Source organism: Anser cygnoides, chromosome 3, assembly GCF_040182565.1.
Source record: "Anser cygnoides isolate HZ-2024a breed goose chromosome 3, Taihu_goose_T2T_genome, whole genome shotgun sequence".
NCBI lineage: Eukaryota > Metazoa > Chordata > Aves > Anseriformes > Anatidae > Anser > Anser cygnoides.
The window spans coordinates 20,918,863-20,942,080 of NC_089875.1; the positions used below are offsets into that span (position 1 = coordinate 20,918,863).

At 43.3% G+C, this 23,218-nt stretch overlaps 1 protein-coding gene across 1 annotated transcript in view; it reads right to left on the bottom strand.

The window, feature by feature from the left end:
* Positions 1-68: 68 nt before the first annotated feature.
* Positions 69-23,218, bottom strand: part of USH2A (usherin) — a 399,816-nt gene continuing 376,666 nt past the window's right edge. The window contains exons 64-71 of the mRNA XM_013174016.3: positions 12,955-13,164; positions 10,441-10,679; positions 9,680-9,897; positions 7,900-8,076; positions 6,678-6,761; positions 4,742-4,986; positions 2,282-2,515; positions 69-953 (exon numbers count right to left, since the gene is read on the bottom strand). Of these exons, the coding sequence (XP_013029470.3) occupies positions 864-953; positions 2,282-2,515; positions 4,742-4,986; positions 6,678-6,761; positions 7,900-8,076; positions 9,680-9,897; positions 10,441-10,679; positions 12,955-13,164 (1,497 nt within the window). The 3' untranslated portion in view covers positions 69-863. The remainder of the gene's footprint in view (positions 954-2,281; positions 2,516-4,741; positions 4,987-6,677; positions 6,762-7,899; positions 8,077-9,679; positions 9,898-10,440; positions 10,680-12,954; positions 13,165-23,218) is intronic.

Genomic DNA, 23,218 nt, shown 5'->3' on the forward strand with positions numbered 1-23,218 from the left:
TCTCTGGAAAGAGGACAGAGATGAATATGGGAGTAGGTCTACTGTCGTGGTGTAATAATTCTCAATTACAAGTGCTTTGACATGATATTTCCTACCTGTGCTGTGCTGATGGCTTGATGTTTGCTCCTGGTTCACTGTGGGTGTTGAACAAATTATATTGCCTGTAGATTAGCAATACGTAAGCAAAAGGGAAGGCTGTGACAGCGACTGTTTAACAGGGAGTGGGTTAGGAGGTTTTCTACCTTGGAAAAAGTATGCTTGGAGTTTAATATTAATTAATGGCTTGCTTTATTTTTTTTTAATTTGAGACAAGGGGGCAGGGAAGAGGGAGGGAGAGAGGAGGCAAAAGGTAAAGCAAATCCGTAAGACTTCCTTCATTTGCTGTTTATTTACTAATGCATGAACACAGTTTTGTGGTGGAGCTCTGTCAGGTCAAATAAATCCACATCTGTCCTTCCACGAAGGCCCCTTTCAGCCACATACAGCTTTTCTGGACAGGTAAAAGATTTTCCATATAAGCACCCCAGCCCCACCACAAACCCTCCTCAACTCTGAAAGTTGGATGAGAGACAAGGATGAGTGCCTCTACTTCCATGGTCCTCTACTACTGTATAACTTACAGGTTTTCAAACTGTTCTCATACCTTTTTGAGACATCAGTGCTAACACACAATTTTTACTATACAATTAAAGATGGTGGAAAAAGGCTAAGTAGTACCCCCAGCCCCCAACAAACAGTTTTATCTCTTAACTAGTGGGTGTGGGATGCAGAATCTGCAGCCTTATCCCCTCTCCCAGAGTCCATGCAGGCTGCTTTTGGCAAGTTACCCACTTTGCATTTTCTAGAGAAGGTGGTTGAGTTTTTCAGAGGTGGGTATCAGTGAATGTAGTGTGTTCCTTGGTGACTGTGCTGAAGCCTTTGATGACATTGACAAGATCTTCTTCATCTACATACTGTTAGGAGGGAAGAAAAGAGAGTCATGTAAGCCAAACCTGTCCTACACTAAAATGAGATTCTGTTCATTCAATTCTTTCTCCACACCCCAGAAATGGTCCTGAAACAGCTTACGTGCATTTCTACTTTTCTACTTGTTTTCCCCTTCTTCACAGTATGAACTAAGAACCAAAAGCATTCAAAGCATCTGACCCCAAAACAGCTAGTTTTTATGGTAAGTAGTAGGTTTAAAATACCTCCTTACAAAGGGTAAGGAAATCAGTGTCTATTACAGTGAGGGGGAACTTATCATAGAATCATCGAATATCCTGAGTTGGAAGGGAACCACAAGGATCGTTCAGTCCCCCTCCTGGCTTCCTGCAGGACTACCCAAAAAACAGACAAAAAAGTCATGTAAGCGAAACCTGTCCTACACTAAAATGAGATTCTGGTCTGAGATTCTGATTCTGTTCCTGAGAGCATTGTCCAAATGCTACCTGAACTGGACCTTGGCCACTTCCCTGGGGAGCCTGTCCCAGTGCCAACCACCCTCTGGGTGCAGAACCTTTCCCTAACCCCCAGCCTGACCCTCCCCTGTCCCAGCCCCATGCCGTTCCCTCGGGTCCTGTCGCTGTGCCCAGAGAGCAGAGCTCAGCGCCTGCCCCTCCGCTCCCCTCTGAGGGAGCTGCAGGCCGCCATGAGGCCTCCCCTCAGCCTGCTCTGCTCTTGGCTGAATAAACCAAGGGCCGTCAGCCTCTCCTTATACCTCTTTCCCTCTAGGCCCTTCACCATCTTTGTTGCTCTCCTTTGGACACACCAACAGTTTTATGTCCTTCTCCTATTGTGGCACCCAAAGGCTTCACCCAGTACTTGAGGTGACGTTGCTGCGCACTAGCGCAGAGCTGAGGGCGACAGTCCCTTCCCACAGCTAGCTATCTGTGCTGTGCCTGATGCACCCCAGGCCCTTTTGGCTGCCAGGGCACACTGCTGCCTCAGGTTCAACTTGCCGTTGACCAAAGCTCCTAGTTCCCTTTTCATGGGGCTACTGTCCAACTTCTCTTTGGGTACCCTGGGATGAAACCCATTGGGCCTCAGCTGGAGCAGCAAACCCTGTACAAGTTCAGAGCTGGCTGGGAGTTCATAGTTCCTGCAGTCATGCTCCTCCAGCTCCAGAAGAGAGCAGTAGGCAGGAAGGATTTTGAAGATTTAATCTGTGACCATATCCTTCTAAATCTTTCGATCGTATACCCAGGGACTTTTGATAGTTAGACCTTTACATGATCCTAACAAAACAAACCAATCGCTAGCAGCTGACACAGCGACAGCACAGAGGAAGAGGATTCCTTACCAAGCCACGACCACCAGTGCGATGATTACGAATAATGGCATCCCAAGGTGATTCATCAACAAGAGGCTTTTTGTCATAGATGTCAAGCAGCTGGCTGACGCTACGGTGAAGGGAGGCTTGGGAGTATGTGCGACTTAACTGGCTCTGACTTGGTCTCCGTGCCCTAGAAGCATTATGGACACCGCGGTTGCTTGTGGGAGAACCAGCTCCTGGAATTTTTGTATCTTCTAGCCCCTAGTGGGAAGAAACAAACCAGCAAATGTAATACACAGGGCTTGGCCCTCAAACACTTTATCTAAACAAAACAAAACAAAAGCAGGAGTGTAACAGAACAGAGAAGGCCATGCCACAAAAATCATGCAGAGTTATAAACTGAACTACAACAACAAAGAACCCTTCCCCACTGTCAGACAATCATGTCACTCAAAAGGAAAAAAAAACAAAAAAAAAAAAAAAACAACTCTGTGAAGCAGGGCTTTCCCTGACTTTTTTTCTCCTCTTTTTTTTTTTTTTTTTTTTTTTTTTTTTTTTTTATAATTAGTCAACAGGTAGAGGTCCAAAGATTTTTGACTACATGAATGACAGTCCAGACTTCCACAGCAAGGGCACGTTAGCAGACTTTCTTTTGCTCAGTTATGGTCGGTTACCATGACCAGGAAAAACCCAGTTACCCACCAAGAAAAACATGCAATGTAGGTCAGATGCCCTTATGCATGCTCTTTGGGTCATCTGGCACATCACACATTTTGCAACTCTGCAAGCTAACAACTCTACCTCAAAGTGCATTGTGTAACTTTTGAGAGTGACACTGCTCGATGAATCAGACGTGTCAGCAATAGTCTCAAACTGAGATTAAAGAGAGGGAGGAAAAGCATTAGTGCAAGCAAAGGTGCACTGCAGGTGCGGTCTGTTCTTTACGGAGGCTGTGAATTAGCTGCAGCTCAGTGAGCGGGGAGACAGTGTAGCAGGGTGTGGGGGAGTGGGGAACTGGCAAAGATGAGGCACGATTTAACTTCAACTGATCATCAAGTACTATGTGGGCAGCCAGCATTGCTTGCCATGTGATCTCGCTAGCAACTGTAAAACACAAGCAATTTTGCCACTTCATAGCAGCTCTGTACTAAGTTCTCAGATTAAGTAAATCCTTCAGCTGATGCACTGTACAATCTTCCTATTAACTCCATGAGTGTTTGGGAAAAAAAATAAAATAAAAAATCAGGAGGGAAAATAAAAGGGGCAGAAACATGGAAAGGAATTGTGTGGGCACGCCAACAGCAAAGACATTTTAAAGTCAACAGGAACAACATGACATGACAGACTGTAAGAAAAGGAATCAAAACCATGAGACCAATAAAAGAAGTTTCTTATGCTCTCAGCCTTTGCCAGGAGAAGGGGCACACTGGAAATCCCATTGTTTCCAAGAGCTGCTTCGTTGAGGCACAGATGCAGCTTCTTGGCACTGAGACAAGAAGGAACAGAATGCGTGAAGGATGCAGGAGTCACTATCCTGCTTCATGGCACTCACAGAGAAAAGAAGCTGAGAAGTGACAAGAAGAATAGCCTTGTAGCTTGCGCCTGGGAAAAAGCACAGAACAGGAGGGCACTGCTGTTCTAATTTTTAATCTTGTAGCAATTTCCAAATTCCTTTTGTCTTGCTTTTCACAAATGGGTAGGATAGCAGTACTACTCTGCTTCATGATGGAATGTGTACTTTATCCTGGGTTTTACGCAATTATAGCTTGTCATAATAAAAATGACACTAAGCTTTCCCCTTTATCACTCCTCAGCAGTCCTCCTCCTACCCCTTTGGTAGTGCCAGTGCGGCTTTATGTGCACAGATACACACATGCTCTTTGTAAAGGTTCCTAGCTTTTTTCTCTGGTTGCACTCACTCTCCCCAAACCTTCAAGGCAGCTGGTCTTACAGCATTCCAGCTGGGTGGTGGGTCCATACTAGAAAGAAATAGAGCCTGTCCCTAAGTCCTGCTTTTCACAGGGACAGCTCATGGATGCCTGACAAGACTGTCAGACTAGCCATTCCTAACAGATAGTTGGAACCACATGGCAGGTTCCTCTGAAAGCACATTTTATTACTTTTCTCATGATGCCACGGTCTTTTCAGCTCTGCTGCAGGTGTCAGCTAACATCAGGTGCCATTAGTGGCTTTGGATTTTCTGTGACTACAGATCCAAAGTTTGTCACAGGGCATCAGAAGCATTTCACATCCAGAAATGTCAGGTCCTGCAGACCAGATGCCCTAGCGATCTTTTTGGATTAAGTGCCTGCAGCCTGGCTCTCTGTACCTTCATAGCTATAACCAGATAGCCCTTTTCCTACACTGAACAGCCTTCAGCTGGTAACGAGGAGTGCAACAAAACAGTGAAAGGACAAAGAAAAATTGTGAGGGATATATAAAGATGTAACATGATGGATACACAATATTGTGTTTTACCCAACCTACCGGATGTGTTTCACCTGTTGAATACACACTCATTGGTGACGTTCTTTTCTGGAGCGGAACTAAAGGAGGTCTGTCTCGTGCATAGGGTTGCTTGTGAACTTTCCTTTGAAGAATTAAGGAGAGAAGAATAGCCAAGATGATCAAACCTAGAACTACCATCAGCACCGCAAACCACAGCTCATTGTAGAATTTTGCACTTTTGGACTCTGCTTTGTCCTTCTCTCCAGGTGTTGTCAAGATCAGACCTGTAAAAATCAAGAGGAATTAGGGGAGAAAGGGAATGTTATTTCAGAAAGCCATTTAACAATATGCTATCCCTTTCAACTCTAATAAATTAGGCAGAAATTTAAGTCATTTTGTCGTCATGTGCTTATTTGCACTTATGTTCAAGGTGGCATAATGGTTCAATATGCTAGCGGGCTATAATAAAAAGCTTACTACCCTCAAGAGACCCTGCTTAAAGTTCTGGCATTGCTGCTCAGGCTGGAAATCACCACTGCATCAGCAGCTCTTGAGAAAGGAGGCGGTGGAGGTGGAATGTGAGAAAAAAAGGGTTCTCCAAGTAACCTTGAAGAGTGCAAATGCCTACGGTAATTTCAGAGAGGCACAGACAGAGGACATTCTCTCCAGCACTGTGCCAGTACTTTGTAGCAGCAGGCCTGTGCAGTTAAAAAGAGTGGGAGGAAGACTGAACAGAAATGACTGATAAATTAATACAAAAGAAAACAACACGGAACATTTTATTCCTCCTTTCCTTGCCTGTTAGAAAAAAAAAAAAAAAAAACAACAAAACAGCCAGTTGGCTCTGCTTACGCACCACATAAGCATCAGAAAGCTCTCTGTCAGAATTTCCTGGTTAGCTGCAATCCTACATGTGTATCCAGGCTCTTTGCTAAGGAATTCCCACCACTTTCACTTCTAAGTCTCCACTGCAAGCTGCCTGTGGTGCTGATCCAGTTTGTAGTAGGCTCTGGGTACAGCCAGCAATCAAAAGAACAATGGAAGGTGATGGATATAGAGCAACTGGGAACATTTCATAATGCTTTCACTGCAGCATTGCCTGAAATTCTGCAGGAGGATTGAGCGAGAGCATGAGGAGGTATGTCAGGGAACTTCGGTGTAAAGAGAAATTGCAAAGACAAGGCCGATCTATTTTAAGTTGAAAAAAATGCAAGTCAAACAATAAATAACTTAATTAAAAGCAGTGCCCATTAGAAATGGTTTGAGCTTAACTTTGCTTCCTAGAAAACTAAGCAGATAGGAAACGGAACATTTTACTGGTGGGTATTTACGAGGCAGTGGACAAGAGCTGAATGAGATTTCATTACACCAAGCTCCTTCTGTTTGACAAAAGAGTAAAGGATCTTTATAGCAAGGGTCCTGAGAAATCTCATACGACATTCTCATAAACTGGTTAGGGAAACATGTCCTAGGTGAAACTGCAGACTGTAACTGGCTGGATGATCAATAGGAATATGCAAGGAGCTAGTGGGTGCAGGGAGGACTTGCTGGGGTGAGTGAGTTGCAGGGAGAAGAGAGAATGTGTATTTTCAGTGTCAAATAGAGGAGGAATGGGAAGGTCAGCATTAGAATTCAAGATAATCTTAATTTGCAGCTAAATTCTGAAAGAGAGCAGATACTACTCAGGAGGAAAAAACACTATGTCATGGCAAAAAAAAAAGGTTTTAAAATAAAATTAAAAAAAAACACAACATTGCAAGGTTGGAGAAAAGATTTGAAGCTGATCATGTTGCAAAGAAATGGAAATCCATTCATGGAAAAAAGGCACATTACCTACATACCTTATACCCTAAGGTGCTAAGGAACTACAGATCCTTCAGTAAGATTCCACCCTATCTGGCATCCACTAAATATCAAATTTTCACCACAAACGCATAAAATCAGTAGGTGCTAGATGTTTTTTTCACATAATTACCAAGTCCATCTCCAGCGCTGTATTTGATGACTGGTGTCGTGGCACTCCCTTCATCGGTGATACAGGTCACTTGAAACAAAAAGGCTAAGCAAAAAGGTTGGAAAACGCTATCAGCAGGAGAAATCAAAATTCTGTAGGTGCTGCTTTTTTGCCATCATCCACCAGCAAAGATGGCTACCTCTGAGAACAGCTAAGCAGGCATAGCACATAACCCAACATAATCCTACTAAGTCCCAGATCAGAGCCTCATAATCCCTTATACATAGGTATTAAACATCTAAACCATGAACTATGGCAGATCATAGGGTGGCCACCACTATGATGTTGCTACAAATTATGTTCCTCTTTCAACACCCAGGTCTCTCAGTTCTCTCTCTTCCAGTGATGTGGAACTGGGAACTTTCAAGGTATTAATCATTGTGCCCTAAGTTTCTTATGCTCCACTTATGGCTGATACAAACCTGTTATGAACATTTGAGTAAAAAAAAATAAATGTATAGTATTAGCATCATTGCAGTAATCAGGAAAGTAAAAAGTAAACAACAAACCCCTTTAAAATGCAAAGAAAACCTCTTAAAAACATTTTATTTTCTTCCTTCTTTCCTTCCATTCCTCCTTCATTCCTTCCCTCCCTCCTTCCTTTCTTTCCTGTCTTTCTTTTCCCTGTTGATAGAATCTGCTTATATTTCAAACAGCAAATTTCTGAAAGAGAAACTGCATTTCAAAGCATGGCTGATTCCAAAAGCTGCTGACTTAGTTTAGTTTTAAAAATAAATAAATAAAAAATCAGGCTCCAGCCTTTTCTAGTGCTGATGATTTCCATACATTTTTTGAGAGCACAGCCTTGAACAGTGAAATTGCAACGCAGCTCCAGGATTTGGAAAAGCTCAACCCTCACAATGAGCCAGAGTGGGTTCACCCAGTCAGGTAAAATATTTAAGAGGAAGCTTAGCTCCAAGGATTTTTGTTTTGAGGATCTGCTTAGATGCAGTTCAATGAATTTGGCTATAGCGTTCAACAAGGATTTACAGGGAGATCACAGCTGGCTAGAGCTGCTTCTTAGCCTCCCATTCATTCTTCCACTTAGGAAGAAAAACAGTAGCTTCTATGCTCTTAGCTTGGGATGCCCATGGAGAGAGATTTCTTAGACTTAGCACACAATAATATTAATTTAGCTCAACAGTCTTTCACAGAGAGAAACGCACAGGAAATTGAAACTGACTTTTGTCAGATGTCCTTGGCAAATACAGCTCTGTGTCAAAGCCACTGTAGATGCGCTGCCCACTCTCAGTTAACGCATACTCCTTCAGGCGGCCGTTCAGCACGAAGGTGCGACTCCAGTCTATGTGGATGGTAGATAAATTGCTGACAACTGAGAACGGAGCCATGTACCGAGGTGCTGCAAAAGAAGGAAAAAAAGCTCATTTCTAGGCAACAGGCATGACAGAATTATACAGCAGAGAGAAGAGTTCTGAAGGATTCAAGCTCCTCACACGTGCTTTCTCTCTGTCTCATATACATGTGTACGCATGCACATACATGAAAATTGGGCAGGGGGGCTGAAAAGCAGGAGCAGATGGTCCACAGAGAGAAAAGAAATACAGAACTGACTTCAGGGAGAAAGAGTTCCTCAGTTAGGCTCAACAACTTGCTGACCAAAGACTTCATTTACGTTTGAGGTGGTTGTTTCTTGTGGCTTTGCCATTAAACCAGGTACCCACTATGCGCTGGTTTGTTCATAAGAAAGCTGCTCATCCAGCTGCACTTTGCTGCTAATTGCCCCCTTTCACTAAGCCAAACCTTCCAGGCAAGAGGAAGGAGACTTTCAGAGTGACTCAGGAGACCTGGCATGAAGAGTTCAGCAAGGTAAGAAAAGCAAGCCATAAAGAATAGAGCTGCAGATACAGCGGACAGGGGTTGGAAAATGACTTTCAAACCCTTTTCTTCTTTAAGTCTCACCAATTTGTTATGATTTTTCTCCATTTAAATGTTCATTATTACATTACAGCTTTCAGTTTACAATTTATTAAAACGTGGTTTTAGATTTAAAGACTTTTTTTTCTTTTTTCTTTTTTTTTTTTCTTCCAGTGGTCACATTAAATAAAAATGGTCTGTTCTGCCCCAAACTTTCATCTGAGAATCCATGCAATGTAGCAAATACCTTAGTAGTAGTTTTTAGTAACTACTCAGCAAAAGCACCAATTGATTTAAATGGGATTTCTAGAAAGGTGATTCTGAAATCCTGACACCAGATGAGGTGAGGAAAAATTAATATTCTCTTTGCCCTGTCCTGGCAGGGTGAGGTGAAATGTCCATCTCATCTGTTATAGAATGACTACGGCTACATCATTATAGATCTTTTCAATAAAAGCTGATGTTAGACTACCACAAATTCAGTTTTGATGTTAAAATCTATTCTGACTGTCTGCACAGGTCTGGCACATTTAATTTCCATGCAGACCACTACATGAACTTAAAGTATTGCCTGTGGTGGTTGGGTAGCAACAAATTCTTACTTCACTGTCAGCAAGGATCCAATCATTCGGATGAAACCCAAGGAAAACTTTCATGAGCCCTGGAAGTAGTGTGACATGAATTAGGAGGGTAAGATTATTCTTGAAAAGAATCACCAGGGCTCTTTTAAGATCGCCACTTTTCCCAGGGACCATTTATGGCAGTGTGTTTATTACCACACACCAGCCTTCTGGCAATACTTGAACTTTTATGTTCTGGAGGTGTGCTGCCCATTCTTGGTAAAATAAAAGGTTTCCTTTCCACAAGCACAGAGGTTGTAATATCAGATGGTGATAAGAAATACTTTTGAAGGAATGAGCAGTCAAGCCCCAGAACAGAATTTGAGTGAATGGGCAGCAGAGGTGACCAGGGACACAGAAGAGCAGGTTCCTGGGGACATCGTCTTTCACAAAGAAGTCATTCAGCACAATGCAGCCCTGTTCATTAGAAGCAGGAATGCTGATCTGTGAAACATTTCTCATACTTACGCTCCTTTTCTGTAGTGAAACCAACCCACTCTGAGGCGCTGCTGCCGACGGAGTTGTAAGACACAACTCGCAGGTTGTAGGTTGTGTAAGGCTCGAGGTTGGACACATTGGCACTCTGTCCATTTCCTGTATACTTCACCTCAGTTGGGCCAGGGCTGCAAGCCTTTACTGCTGGCTGCAGGTTCAGGGGACAAGCCATATACACATGGAGCTCATAGCTGAGAAGAAAGTGGAGATTTTGATTAATCAAGAGCCTTAACATCAGAACAGCCAACCAACCATTTCATCACAATTGCTGTATGTCTGGCTACCAGAGAGGAGGCTAGACCTCATCTCAGTTTTTCTCTTGAAGACTTTGGCCCCAGCTGTAAGATACCTATGAACAAGCATGGTTGTCAGTCACACAAACAATGAATCTGTTGGTGCCTTAACAGACACCAACACTTCTGCAAATCGGACAGTGGTCTTGCCTTACTAACTACAAGATACAGCTGCCTCTTTGCTGCCAGCTGATCTCACAACCACAGCTGCCAGACAATCACCTCCACTCCCAACATCTCTTCCACCTTCACCCTCCAGCCCCAATATCTTGTTCATGAGAAAAGTAACCGGTGCACATAAACATTTCCTGGATGGAATTTGGGCCACGCAGGATACCACCACCAACACCAGGAAGGATGAACATGGGTTACAACTGTCCAGAGCTCTCAGCCCTGTGATTACAGCTTACATCCAGGACAAGTGCTCTGGAGCACCCCTACCTGGTGACAATGCCATTGGGTGACTGAGGGGCGCTCCATTGGAAGGAGGCGTTCCTGGAGGTCACGGTGCGGATCTGCGGGGGCGGCTGCTCCGACGGTGGAGCTGGCTGAGTGGTGATTTGGGCCATGGGTCCTTTGCTGCAACAGTTGAAACACGTGCAGGCCTCCACACCAATAGAGTACGTGGTAAAAGGTTTTAGCCCATGTATTGTCTGCTGGGTGGCAGTCCCTTCTGACAGCTGTAAAAATTAAGAGGGATCTTGTCACAGCTTCAAGCACCACAAGTACTAAATAAGAGTTATCGAGGTAAATTAACTCCAAAAGATGATGGCCACAAGGTTCTGCATGTCCTTTAAGTCTGACATTAATGCAGCTGCTGTGCACTGGGACCTCTGCAGTCATTTTCCTCCTATTACAAAGTTAAAGGGCACTGTTCAAAGGAAAAGACCATGCCATCACTGGCCTCACAGACCTCTTGAGTTAAGCTGTAAACTCTGTATGTCAACTTGCAAATGTCATTCTCAGGGACAGAGAAACTGCAAACTTAATGGAGAAAATCTGGGCTAAGTGGTACTGGAGCAAAAAGAAATGAATGTGGAAAATGCCTCCATAAGTGTGCTAGTAAGTACCCATGCAGGTCTCACAAGTTTCCTTGGCTTGGATACAGGAGACAGTGTTGGGCAGAGTGATAGGCACGTGCCTGGTGGGTCAGTTTACCTGATGGGAGAATGCCATCTCCAGTAGGAACCTTTGAGCAGAGGGCCAACACAGCATGGCTGTGCAGACAGACGGCTATGGTGCTGGGCAAGCCCGTTAGGCAACTCTCCTACACCTAGCACAGGAGACCTGACAGAAATGGTGCCCTTGTTCCTAAACTGCTTGCAGGAATTGCCACCTCACATCTTTGCTGTAGTCATTTGTGGGTACAGCTTCTTAAGCCAAAGTAATTAAAATATATAGAAGGCACCAACAATGGGTAAAATCCGCTCCCATTTGGCAGCTTGTGACTTAGTAGAGAGTGCAGTAGAAAATAGGAAGGAAGAAGTCAAGCAAGCAAAGGAAAGCACGTAGTACTGCCTGATGTCAGTGCTAGAGATGAGACAGCAGCATGGCAAGTGTGAGGGGATGGAGATGGAAGACCAGACAGACACCGAGGAGATGAGTTGGCTGAATCAGACATGAACATGGCCAATTGCACTGGGAGGAATAAATGCATGGAGAAATAAATGCATAATGGATATTCAGTAGGCAGCTTAAACTCATGGAAAGGACTGATGGCCTGGGAAGGTATCTCCAGCACTTCCATGTTGAGAAAGATGATACAAGGCAAAAGGCCCATATAAACGTTTACTTTTTGTAAAAAACAAACAGATAATGTTAGACACGAAGAAGAATTCAAGTATTTTGCACTGATTTGGTGGTAACTGCTCCAGATACCTTGCACAGCCCTAGCCTTTCCTCACATCTCCCCATTTTATAACTCTAATGAAGCCTCATAGGTTTCCTAGCTTAGCTAAGTCCAATCATGTCTGGACACCTAATGGATTCTGTCTCAAGGGAAGCCACATCTCAGCCCTCCTAAAGCATCACTCGGGTTGCTGCAGTCTCTTCACATCTGTTGAGTCTTCGCAGGCAAACAGAAAGAAATAGTAGCAATCATCTGCTACCACACACGTATGTAAGTCTACTCTTTCTTGCCTCCCAAGTGCCCACACTAGAGAATGAGAACCCATAGTACAGGCATACTTAAAATTTAGGAAACCTTTGAGGATCACACAGAACCCTCCAGGGTCTCTCCTATGGGCCTCTTCACTGCAGCAATGCCCAAGCTAGAGAAGACACCGACTCCACAGATGGGTCTTGAAATCCTCCACTTGGCACAGACACCAAAATGAGGAATTGCTTAAAGAGATGGTTTACTGAAATCTGCTGAACAGCTAAGATCTGCCCCAGGGAAGTCACCATTAAGGACATTAAGTTACCACTAATGCAGTCTAGGCTGAGAAACTGAACACAGAAGTTATCTTGCTACTTGCATTGTTCTTAAGTGCTTTACCATGCAATACTTCTTACCAGCAAGAAATATTTTAAGGGCAACTCAGGTTTTTCTTCAGAGCTTCAAACCTGTAGGCTACCCGAAGCACACAACCATTTCCTACTGGCTACAGTTCCCACCTACACCACTTGGACTGGCAGAAGCTGTCTGGAATTATTTCATTTGGATGGTTAGCCACCCCTAAAACAACACTTTGCATTCTCATCACATTGTCACAGCACATTACCAAGTGAGAAAGGTTTGAATGATAAAGTGAATTCCTTGAGAAGCACATTTAGCTGAGTTGAAGTGTTGGGACCGCTTTGGCCAGAAGAGAGCGTTGCAGAGCAGGCAACAAAAGGAGCACAGGAGAGGAGGAAAACTTGCAACCAGCAGTAGCTGTTAGCAAGAACAAAGCTGTTAAAGCTAGAAAACACAGCTTCAAATGGAAATACAGAGATAATTTCAGCAATACTCACCACCACTTCATTCCCTCTGGTATCATTAGAAAACAGCCTGTAGATGCTGACCACCCCATTTGGCTTAAGAGGGGGGTTGATGTTCACCACAGCCACCGTGGATGCCACTGTGTGGAACAGGGGAGCTCCCAGGCCCTCAGGAGGGGCAGGGCCCGTCCGGCAGCGGGACCAGCCGCTCGGTGTCCGGCCCGCTGAGTTCACCGACCACACCTTTGGCACACAAGAACAGAGAACTGTCAGTGAAGGAGTCAAGCCTACAAAACCTCCACAATAAGCCAGGGTGCTACAGCAGCTTTACTGAAGCTGAGAAAGACATGGCACAATGACATCCGTACAAAATGTCTCATCAGCTGTCCAGCACCTGTATTTACCCAGTGACTTCCTAACAGAAAAAAAAAATAATAAAATAAAATAAAAAAATCCCACCACTGCACTGAGGGGAAGGAAGCAGATCTCATGTCTCAGACAATGTGTTCACATATCTCCTACATACCTGAATTCCCACCACTGTCTTTGTCACGCCATGCAAAGAGGATGCCTTGAGAAGCTATGATCAACATTGATAACATTTTCAAACAAATATGAACAAAAATACTGACATCCAGTCCTGCTATTGTCTCCCTCCTACACAATTCCTTCACATGTGCAAGCAGCCCCCAGACTGAATTGCCTGGCACTGTGTGCCATCCAAGTTATGTTCACCTGGAGTGAATCTCACTAGCCAAACTCTAGTTACTCTTTAAATCTGCAAAGTTTTACAGAAACATCATTCTCTTTAAAATATTATTGTATTGCATTTGGAAACATTTTCAGTATCCTGGAATATAAATGAAGTCAATTGAAAACAGAGTTCGTCAGTAACTCATTTATTTTCACAACATTCACTTCATTGCATGAGCACAAAGACAATGGTTACAGTTCCAAGATTTCAAAATTTAGCAGCTTGAATTAGGCCTGATTAAAAAACACGTCTCTATGAACTATACCTACTGATTTTGTCAGCTTCCCAAAACCAGAGTGATCTGCAGACTACATAAAACTCAGCACTTATTAAACACAGTCTCCAACAAATCTGCATGAAAATTAAATTTTGCTTTCATCAAGGAGTGAATAAACATATGGAACGATGTATAATCTTATTTATCAAAAACCATTTGTATAATTAAACACGAATATCATAAAAGGTTGCCTTAGGTCGTCATTTGCATGAGTAAGTAATTTGTAGAATGTCAGGTATAATAGACAGAATAGATGGATGCGTGAGCATATAGGGTTAAATTAGGCTCAATATTAGCCAACCACACAGTGATCAATCAGAATGATAGATCTAAATGGCAATACAAGAAGACTGTCTGAGCGATTTTTAGTATAAGTATTCCTTAGTAAGCTTTCATGCTGAGCAGTTCTAACAACAGTAAAACATGTTCTTATGTGATCTACTCCAGGCAGAAGTCCTGGGGAACTGGATGGTGGGACTGTGCCTTAAAGTAAATAGGAGGTTTAGAAACAAGAAGTCTTCAAGACTGACCCTGGCATCTTTCCAGCTGGCAATGTTAAGTATCAAGACCACAGGACACTTCACAAAGAGCCTGGGGAAGGAAAAAGGCCAAAAAACACTGCAGTGGCTTTATAGACTTGGCTTTAAAGAATTGGCTCTGCCAATTACAAAACTAAAGTTACTGCCTCATTCCTTCAGTAACATATAATATCATCCAGTGAAACATGACATAAGTACAGATGACACCCTATGATAAAAAGCGCAGCCAGAGTACTTTCATGTTCAGTGAGATCAGTAATATATTTCTGTTGTGAACTTTTCATAAAGTCAAACTCTGCTCACTTTACTGCAGTAGGTCAAACCCTCTATCTCAGTTAAGTCCCAGCTGCTACAAAGATTTGCCCACGGTAGTTCATTTCAAGGAGCATATTTCTTTGTGGAAAGAAGACGCCGCATATGGAAAGAACAGCTCGGAGCCTGCCACTCGCCTTGACTCAGTGCTGACCTTAGTTCAAGCGCTCTGGTTGCACACCAGGCTGTGGCCTTAATGAGCACGGAGCGTGGCAGCATCAGTCGGACCTGAGCTGCCGAGCCAGCTCCCACAAAAACTGACGGCGATGAGCTAGGAGGAGAGGTTTCCTGCACAGCACAGCAATTAGGCCTCAGAATGGGACCCCCTAGGGCATTCGGAGAAGAGGGGGATGCAGCATAGCTGGATGTGGGCACCTCACTGAGGGCTGGAGGGAGACGCCTTCCTCAGTCCCTCTTTCCCCTGTCATAGGTGCCTAGTGCGTGGCCTGCTCCTGTGTGGGGTGCTCTCCGCGCCCCTCTGGGGCTGTTCCCCTGTGCATGAACATAATGAAGACAAGATTCACTGAGCAGAGCAAGGGTGAGTGCGAGCAGGCAGTTGCCTAGCCTGGCCCTTCCCCGGGAGGTGACAGGGAGCCTGCAGCCTGTCCTCCAGGCCCTTCTGCTAAAGAGGCCAAGGTGCAGGTGGGCCTGACTGACAGCCATGGTCTGAGAGCGCCTGCGGGGCAGACACAAGACACCCAGCCCCACCAGAACTGTGCTACCACCAGCAAGTCTCCAGCAATGTGAAACTCTCTCAGATCAGCTTCAGAGACAACCATGACAGCTCAAAAGGAATTTTGAGGATTTAAATTCTGGATTTGCATTGACCTTAGCCTGTTTCCCTTCTTCTACTTAACCATCTGTAAAAGGACGGATGGCAATATAAATATTTCCCTATGAGAATCGCCATCAAAGTAAATCCTGGTCAGCGTTTGGAGACCCAGAGCAGTAAGTGCACAGAAATGTCAGAATATGGAAATGTTCATGTTCAGCCATTTCAGAGCATGAAGCAATCGGACAACGAGGCAACAGAACCACAATGAGGAGTGCCTGCTAAATTTGGAGGTTTGGTCATGGCTCCTCAATAAGTCACCACAAAAGCATGGATGACTGAAGGCCTGGCTAATCTGAAATTCCATGGTTTGGACTTCTGTAAAAAGTTTTTTGGGATCAAAAAAAGTCCTTCTAAGACGTGACATATACAGCACAGAAAATATTTATTGCATTTATATAAAAATATAAACATCTTAGTAGGCAACAGCATCATCTATTCATAATGGTAGAAGATTTTAGAAGCTACTTCAGAGCACACAGGCATGTGGGGCAAACAAGAATCAATTACACCTCACATAGGCAGGGACGCATTGAGTGGCAAAGCATAGACAGCAGAAAGACATCAAAAGTTTCTTATAACTTGACTTTCTGAATATACTGCCTCCAAAAGCATTAAGTCTGACATCATGGTGCATGGCTCAGCACCTTGCCAAAAGATGAATGGCTGCTAATGGCTGCATTGCACCCAAAATCCAGGAGAGGGCTCCAAAATTAGTTGCACAAGATACTATTTAAAATCCTTTATCAATTTGCTGGCCTCTGGCCCAGACTGCACTTTGAAGTGGAGCCAAACAAGGGAAACCTCTCTGGAGCCCACATGCTTGGAGAACTAGAGAAGTCCCATTACAGGTTACAAAGGTTGTTGCTTCCATCATCAGTGAGCCTTCACAGATCTATCTCCTGGAAGAGACTGGAGAAGAGACATCACTCAGAATGATCATACGACAGCCTTGGGGTTCATTGGCACAGCAAGAAGGGAAATTTCTGAGAAAATGGACACAGCCTGAATGCAGTCAGCCCAGCTTGATCAAGCTTTGGAAAGCTGAGTAGCAACTCCTCCCATAAAGGGCAATAAAATCACAATGGCCCTAGGGTGTAGATGGAAAAAATCATGGTATCCTACATGCTGACAGTGGGAGAAGCCTTCATCTCTAAGCCACACAACTGTGCCCCAGATGTGTCTGCTGCACATTTCTTGAAGCCCCAGGTCCTTACCTGGGAAATCTATGTTTTGAATTTAAAAAAAAATAAGCTTTTCTTTTATCAAATGGAGATCATCTGTGAAGATACGTATTCCATACAGGTGGTGCTAATGGGAAAAAACAGCTGGATTTACACTCCCACAGCTCTTCCAGTGTGGCAGATGAGCCTCTCTGTGATGAAAAAGGGATGGTGAAGAAGCTGCCAAAATAAAGCAGTCAAATTAACCCCCCTTAAAGGACAAAGATAGTCTGTAATTAAGGCAGAAAATGCAGTATGTGGCCAAAAATCCCCCCAAAGGATAAAGTGGTATCTTGATCCCATGACTCCCATTACAAGAGGAAGCACAACTACAGCTGACTGAGCAGCAGTTTGGCAGAGGACATGCGTAGGCTAACACCTGCCCGCTCAACACACTCATGTCTCAGACCTGGCCCCAGCAATGTGACAGGCATTACAGCTTTAAACACAGGGGCCAACGGGGAAGCTCCTGAGATGGAATCCTCTCCATTCCTATGGAGAATGAGAAGCTCTCCAAGAGGTCTCATTCTCCTTCACTTCTGCTGAAGCATAGCAGGGAAGCAGCAGGCAGAAGGGTGGGCTGACTGGTGGTAGCTTGCCTGTCTGGAGGCAGCAGTCCTGCTGACTTCCAAGGTCAAGGAAAGCTGGTATCTTCTTCTTCACACAGAAGAATTCCTGCTTGCAGGAAATCAGAAAAGACAGGGAGCCAAGCAGCTGACTGCCAACCAGCAGCAACTCCTGGGCTCCCACCAAGCCATACAGGCACTGTGCATCAGACCACTTCACACTGCAGTTAATGCCATGCTCCTGTGAGGGACAAGACCTCAGCTCTGTTTGTGACAGCAGCTTCCACTGAGCTCCTGCAGGCACTCAGAACCCAGCTGTTTGCCTTAAAACAAAGCCTCATCAGTAAATCACTGCCTACCCTGAGCTTTGAGCCCTGACTAGAGCTGTGGGGTAGAGAGGCAGTGCTGTTGGTTCCGGAGAACCACAAGTTCAGAACAAGCCTCATCTTCCACGTGAGTATAAGAGTCAGGTACGACTTAGGTATCTGCCCTTTGGGAACCCAAGGACTGCACACAGCTGTGTCTGCTGGTCTTTCCAAAAGGGATTCAACACTAGCTCTACTCTGCACATATGAGGAGAGATAAACAGTAGCAGAGACTAACTCATACCACTCCTGCATTTCTACTATTGTTTCCTGGAGTCCTAAACACACAGGACTACCTTGAGACTTTGTTTTGGGTTTCTTCACCAAGATTTGTTCAATTTCTTATCCTACAGGTAAGTAAATGTAGAGTTTCCACAGTGTAGTTCTTTTCCAAGAAAGTAAGACATTTTAGGGGTATATAAGATATGACATCAGTAAGTTTCACAAACATAGCACCCAGTTTTTGTTTGTGTTTGAACAGCATTCTGCAAGATAACTGAAAAGTCCATAATCTTGGCTAGTTAAAATTAGAGAAACGCAGGCAAGCTCCCTCTCACCATCATTTGCAGCAGCTTTCACAAATCTTTCCTCTTATCAGATCTGGCTGACGTGCAGCCTGGGTAATTTGGGATTCCTTATGCAATACCAGCCCAACTCAGAGCACAAAGCTTGTCTACAGAAATCTAGCATCCAGCATTGCAATAATGTATTCACACTGGGCATTGCAGTGTCAGGTAGGTATTAGCAAAGTAGAAAGTTTCAAAGGAGGTCGTCAAATGGGGACAGAGCAAAGGCAAGGGACAGAAGGTATCATGTCCACTCATGACCAGGGGTACAAAGAGGTAGTAAACGAATGTGTGCTTTCTAATTGCCCATCCTGAAATCCATACTATTCCCTCTTCAGCATTCAGTCAGCATCTTAGGGAGGCCATAAACATATAATGGGACAGATTTTAGGTCCAGGCTTCTAGCATTGTGATAATCTGAGCCTCTTACCATTGCTATTCATCTTCACTAATCAAATCCTCATAATAAAAGTACTAAACCCATTGTGGGGAGGGAAAAGGGAAAGACAAAGACTACAGGCAAGCACTTTGGGACTTACACAAAATTACCAAATTCTAAAGGAAGCTCATTTCATATAACATAGTATAACACCAGTAATTAATGAAAGATGTAAACAGGTTTAACTCTAAAAAGGCAGAAAATTAAATAATTTGTTTCCTATGGGTATATAATGAGATAGTTACGAAGTTCCCATGAGAGAGATAAGCAGATATTAAAAGGTCTTTCCAATACCTGTAATGGCTAAGGGCAACAGCTAATTCAATAGATTCGATCAAAATCACCACTTCTTTCTCCGCTTCTGATTTATTACTTTGGCTGTAGTTAGTCATCACTCATTTTAGTTTGCTTTTCAGCAGTCATAAATTATGCCTCATAAATAAAAAGATACAATCAAGGAAATCATATCAAGTCATCTACAGCCCTGGAGTATATTTTCCCCCAGTACTCACACTAATGTCTTTTTAAAGGATAGCTTGCCATGGTTTTGAATATGTCAGAAACACAATGTATTGGGAAAAGTCTTGCAAGAGTTATGCTGTAACAGTCTCATTGGTAATTTTGGAAGCCAAAAAAATCCAGTCTAATATCCCTATTTAGTTTAATGAACAAAAATCAAAGTTTGCTTTATCAATACATTGTTTACGCACTTGAATTTAGGTTGGTGTTAGCAACAGAAACATGGTGTGTGAAGGGGGGCTTCATAAAAGAAATTGCGTGGTTTCAAATAGTGCTTCTCCCTACTGTGTGCCCTACCGTACTAGGGCAAAGGAAGCACCCAGTTCAGCAAAAGGGTATTCAGAGTAGGTTTTGCCGTTACCGCAATGAAAGCATATAGTTATGTCTGCTTTACTTTTCAGAAGCTGAAGTCGAGCTTGGAAGTCTAATACCTGCACAGCAGGAGACACTGTTTACTTGGAAGCAAGGGAGCACAAAAACCTTACAAGAAAATCCTCTCTTCCAAACAAAGTGGAGATAGAGAGCATGGAGTGTAAGAAAGAACCACGTTTGATTTTGTCACTGCTTTGTGGTGTATCTTTCTGTCAGGGTGACAGGAAAAAATGGTGAATTAAAATGATGAAAAGAAGCCAAAAGATGAGGGATAGTACAAATGGGCAACTATCCATCACCGGCCAGTCAGAGAAACAGCTTCACCCCATTTTAAGCTGAAGAAGTCACTTAGCTGCTTGTCAGTAACTAAGCAGCACAAACTGGAGCTCAGCCAGCAGTTTGACAGACAGGCTGGCAAAGCCAAGTGTCATCTTGTCATCTCTGTCAAAGTGACCAAGAGGACTGACATATTCTGCACTCCATGTACTTGGTCCTGCCATAATCTTCATGACTTTGCACCCTTTTTTTTTTTTTTTTCTATGTATCTCTCCAAAGTTTGTTTTCTCTGTGAGAGTGCAAGATGGAGGACCCAAAATGTATTTCTCCTGGTATATCTCAGGATCTTTCCTAGACCCTTCACTTGGCAGTGAAACCACTGAAACCTATCAAGCACTAATATGCTTATGTAGATCTTGCCCCTGACGAATAAAAGTGCTTAAATTCCTTGAACAATTGTGACCCTAACATTTAGGGAGCACAGTCCCTTTGACCAGCATGAATTTCTGAAGTGACTTCATCATTTTTGAAAATGCAACTTTTGCATCTAGTCTTACAAGTCCTAAATATTCAAGCTGAAGTTTCCAGCAATGGAAGAAAAAAAAAATAAAAATTCTGACTTCAGATCCGAAGAAGCTGTCTGGGTTCATCGAACTAAATATCAATGCCTCCAAAAATGCTGGAGAGAGTCCCATCACAGCATTTTGATTTTATCTGCATTCTGCTGGAGGAAATTCAGTTGCATTTAAAGTTTTATGTCCAGCAAACAAGCCTCAAATGCAGGGACAGCAGAATCAATATCCAGTTTAAGTGAAATATAAATCTGGGTTTCATCAGCATAATAGCAAAAGCCAAGCCCTATACTTATGAATAACTTGTCTCACAGGCAAGATATAAATTGTCAACAATGGAAGAGCTTAGAATAGATCCCAGAGGACTGCTGCAAGTGACATAAGAAGAAGACAAACACGTGCATGCAAAAACCTCTCACAGTGAAATAAATGGCCACTAGTGGGAAAAAAAAAAAAAGGAAAAAAAAAAAAAGATTTAGGGTCCCAGTCAACAGCTCAGCCCGGTTATGGAGCACAACCAAGATAAAAAGCAGTCTTGAATACATCATGGCAAACCACAGGAATCCACTCAAGAGACTTTCTTTGCTACTTGTCATCAATAGATCATTAAAAACTTTGGCTCAAACAAATGTCTGTGCTATCAAATTCCCCAAAAAACAGCTTTTGACTGAGGTAATTGGAAGCGGGTCCAACTGATAATATAACACAGTCACCATCAACAACTTCAAGCCCAGACAACAACGTGAGATGTTTTTCTTTAGCTAAGAAAGATTCCTAACTAAGGAGTAGAGTGTGGGTCTGCTTCAGCTACTTGCTACCTACCAAACCCCATCCACACTTGCATTCACATTCTTCACAGATCCTCACCAAAATAGTAAGGAAATCTGGTCTAGCAATAGTTCTGCTATAAACTACAGCAAATGGGGAAGAGAATTCACGGTATTGTGGACCTACAGATGTGCCCTACGCTGGGAGAAAAAAAAAGAAAACCTTAATATTTATTCACAGTGGGACTTAAAATACTAAATTATGCTGTTTCTGGAAATGAACAAATAAAAAACAGCTTTGGTCACAATAGAAGTGACAACTGGAACATACATTTAAAGTGTAGTATACATTCAGGCTTGAAGTAACCATCCTTTTTGACTTGGTAAGTATTGCTATAGCATTTCTTGTATTGCTAAATTTACTTCAGTTCTCTGAACTTCAGTTCAGGGATGTCATTAAGTAACTGAAGGCAATCAAGTAACATGGACCTGTAATCAGCAAGAAGAAGTAGTCAGCTCACAGATACTCAGCATTTCCTTCAGCACAAAGCTAATAGACAGACTTTTCACACTGGCTGCTAAGTTAAAGACATGCTGTCAATCCAGAAACATCAAAAGGAAAAAGAGGTTTGTGATTATCAAGCAGTGAAGACAGGCTTTGTGAATACTGCAATAAGTACACTTTTCTAGTAGTATACCAGGTTCTTTTTTCAATAATTTAATAACTGTCCCTTCAGAATCCTTTTCTTACCCAAATTAGAGATGCTAGAACTGATTTATGAAGAAAGCTAGTGCACTCCTCCCTCCAGGTCCCAGGACTCTGACAGTAACAGAGCAAGAGGCAATGGAAGGAAGGTGAAACAAGGGAATTAGGCAGAAAGAAAAACAGGGCATATATAGGCAGTCATTGGAACAGGCTGCCCAGACAGGTTGTACAATCTTCATCCTTGGAGATTCAGGGATGGAGAACTTGGACCAGAACTCAACTGGACACAGCCCTGAGCAGCCTCAAAAAACACCACCAACAACAAAAATAAATAAATAAAGCCAAACCCAAACCAAAATAAATCCAAACCCAAACCAAAAACCCAACAGCAGAAGTAGAGCACAGATACCAAAGAACCTGATCTGTAAATTGCTCTCTCATCAAATTTGCAGCTGACACCAAAGTGGAGGGAACCAGTTGATATGTTCAAGGGCAGGTCTGGCATTCGGAAGGGACTAGAGCAATAGGTCACCAGGACATTTATGAATTTCAGCAAGAACAAATTTGAAGTCTTGCACTTGGGAAGGAATAACTCCTTGCAGCACTACAGGGTAGGGACTGACTAGCTAGGGAGAAGGACCTAGAGGGTTTCAGCGGATAGAAAGCTGGACATGAGCCAGCAATGTACTCTGGCACCAAAGATGGGCAACAACATCTTGAGCTTTTTAACAGGAGCATAGCCAGAAAATTAAAGGAAGTGATAACATGCCTTTACTTAGCATTTGTCCTGTTTTGGCCCCCAAATCCAAGAAAGATTGATAAATTGGAGCGAGTTCAGCAGAGGGCCACCAAGGTAATCAGGGCATTGGATAATTTGGCCTGTGAGAATAAGCTGTGGGACTGGGGCTTGTTCAACCTGGAGAAGTGATGTGTCTGGGGGGACCTGACTGCAGTCCTCCAGCACCAAGCCATAAGCTAACAGAAGGTGATGCCAGGTTCCTCACAGTGCTGTGTTGTGGGGGGAGAAGAGGAAACATGCTTAAGTTCAAACAAGAGAGGTTCATATTGAATGTAAGAAAAAAAGCTTTTTTCACCATGCGGACAGTCAAGCAGTGGAGCAGACTGTCTGGAGAAGTTATTCAATCTCCCTCTGTGAAGGCTTCCAAGGTGCAACTGGATAAAGCCCTGAGTAACCTGATCTGACCTCTTAAT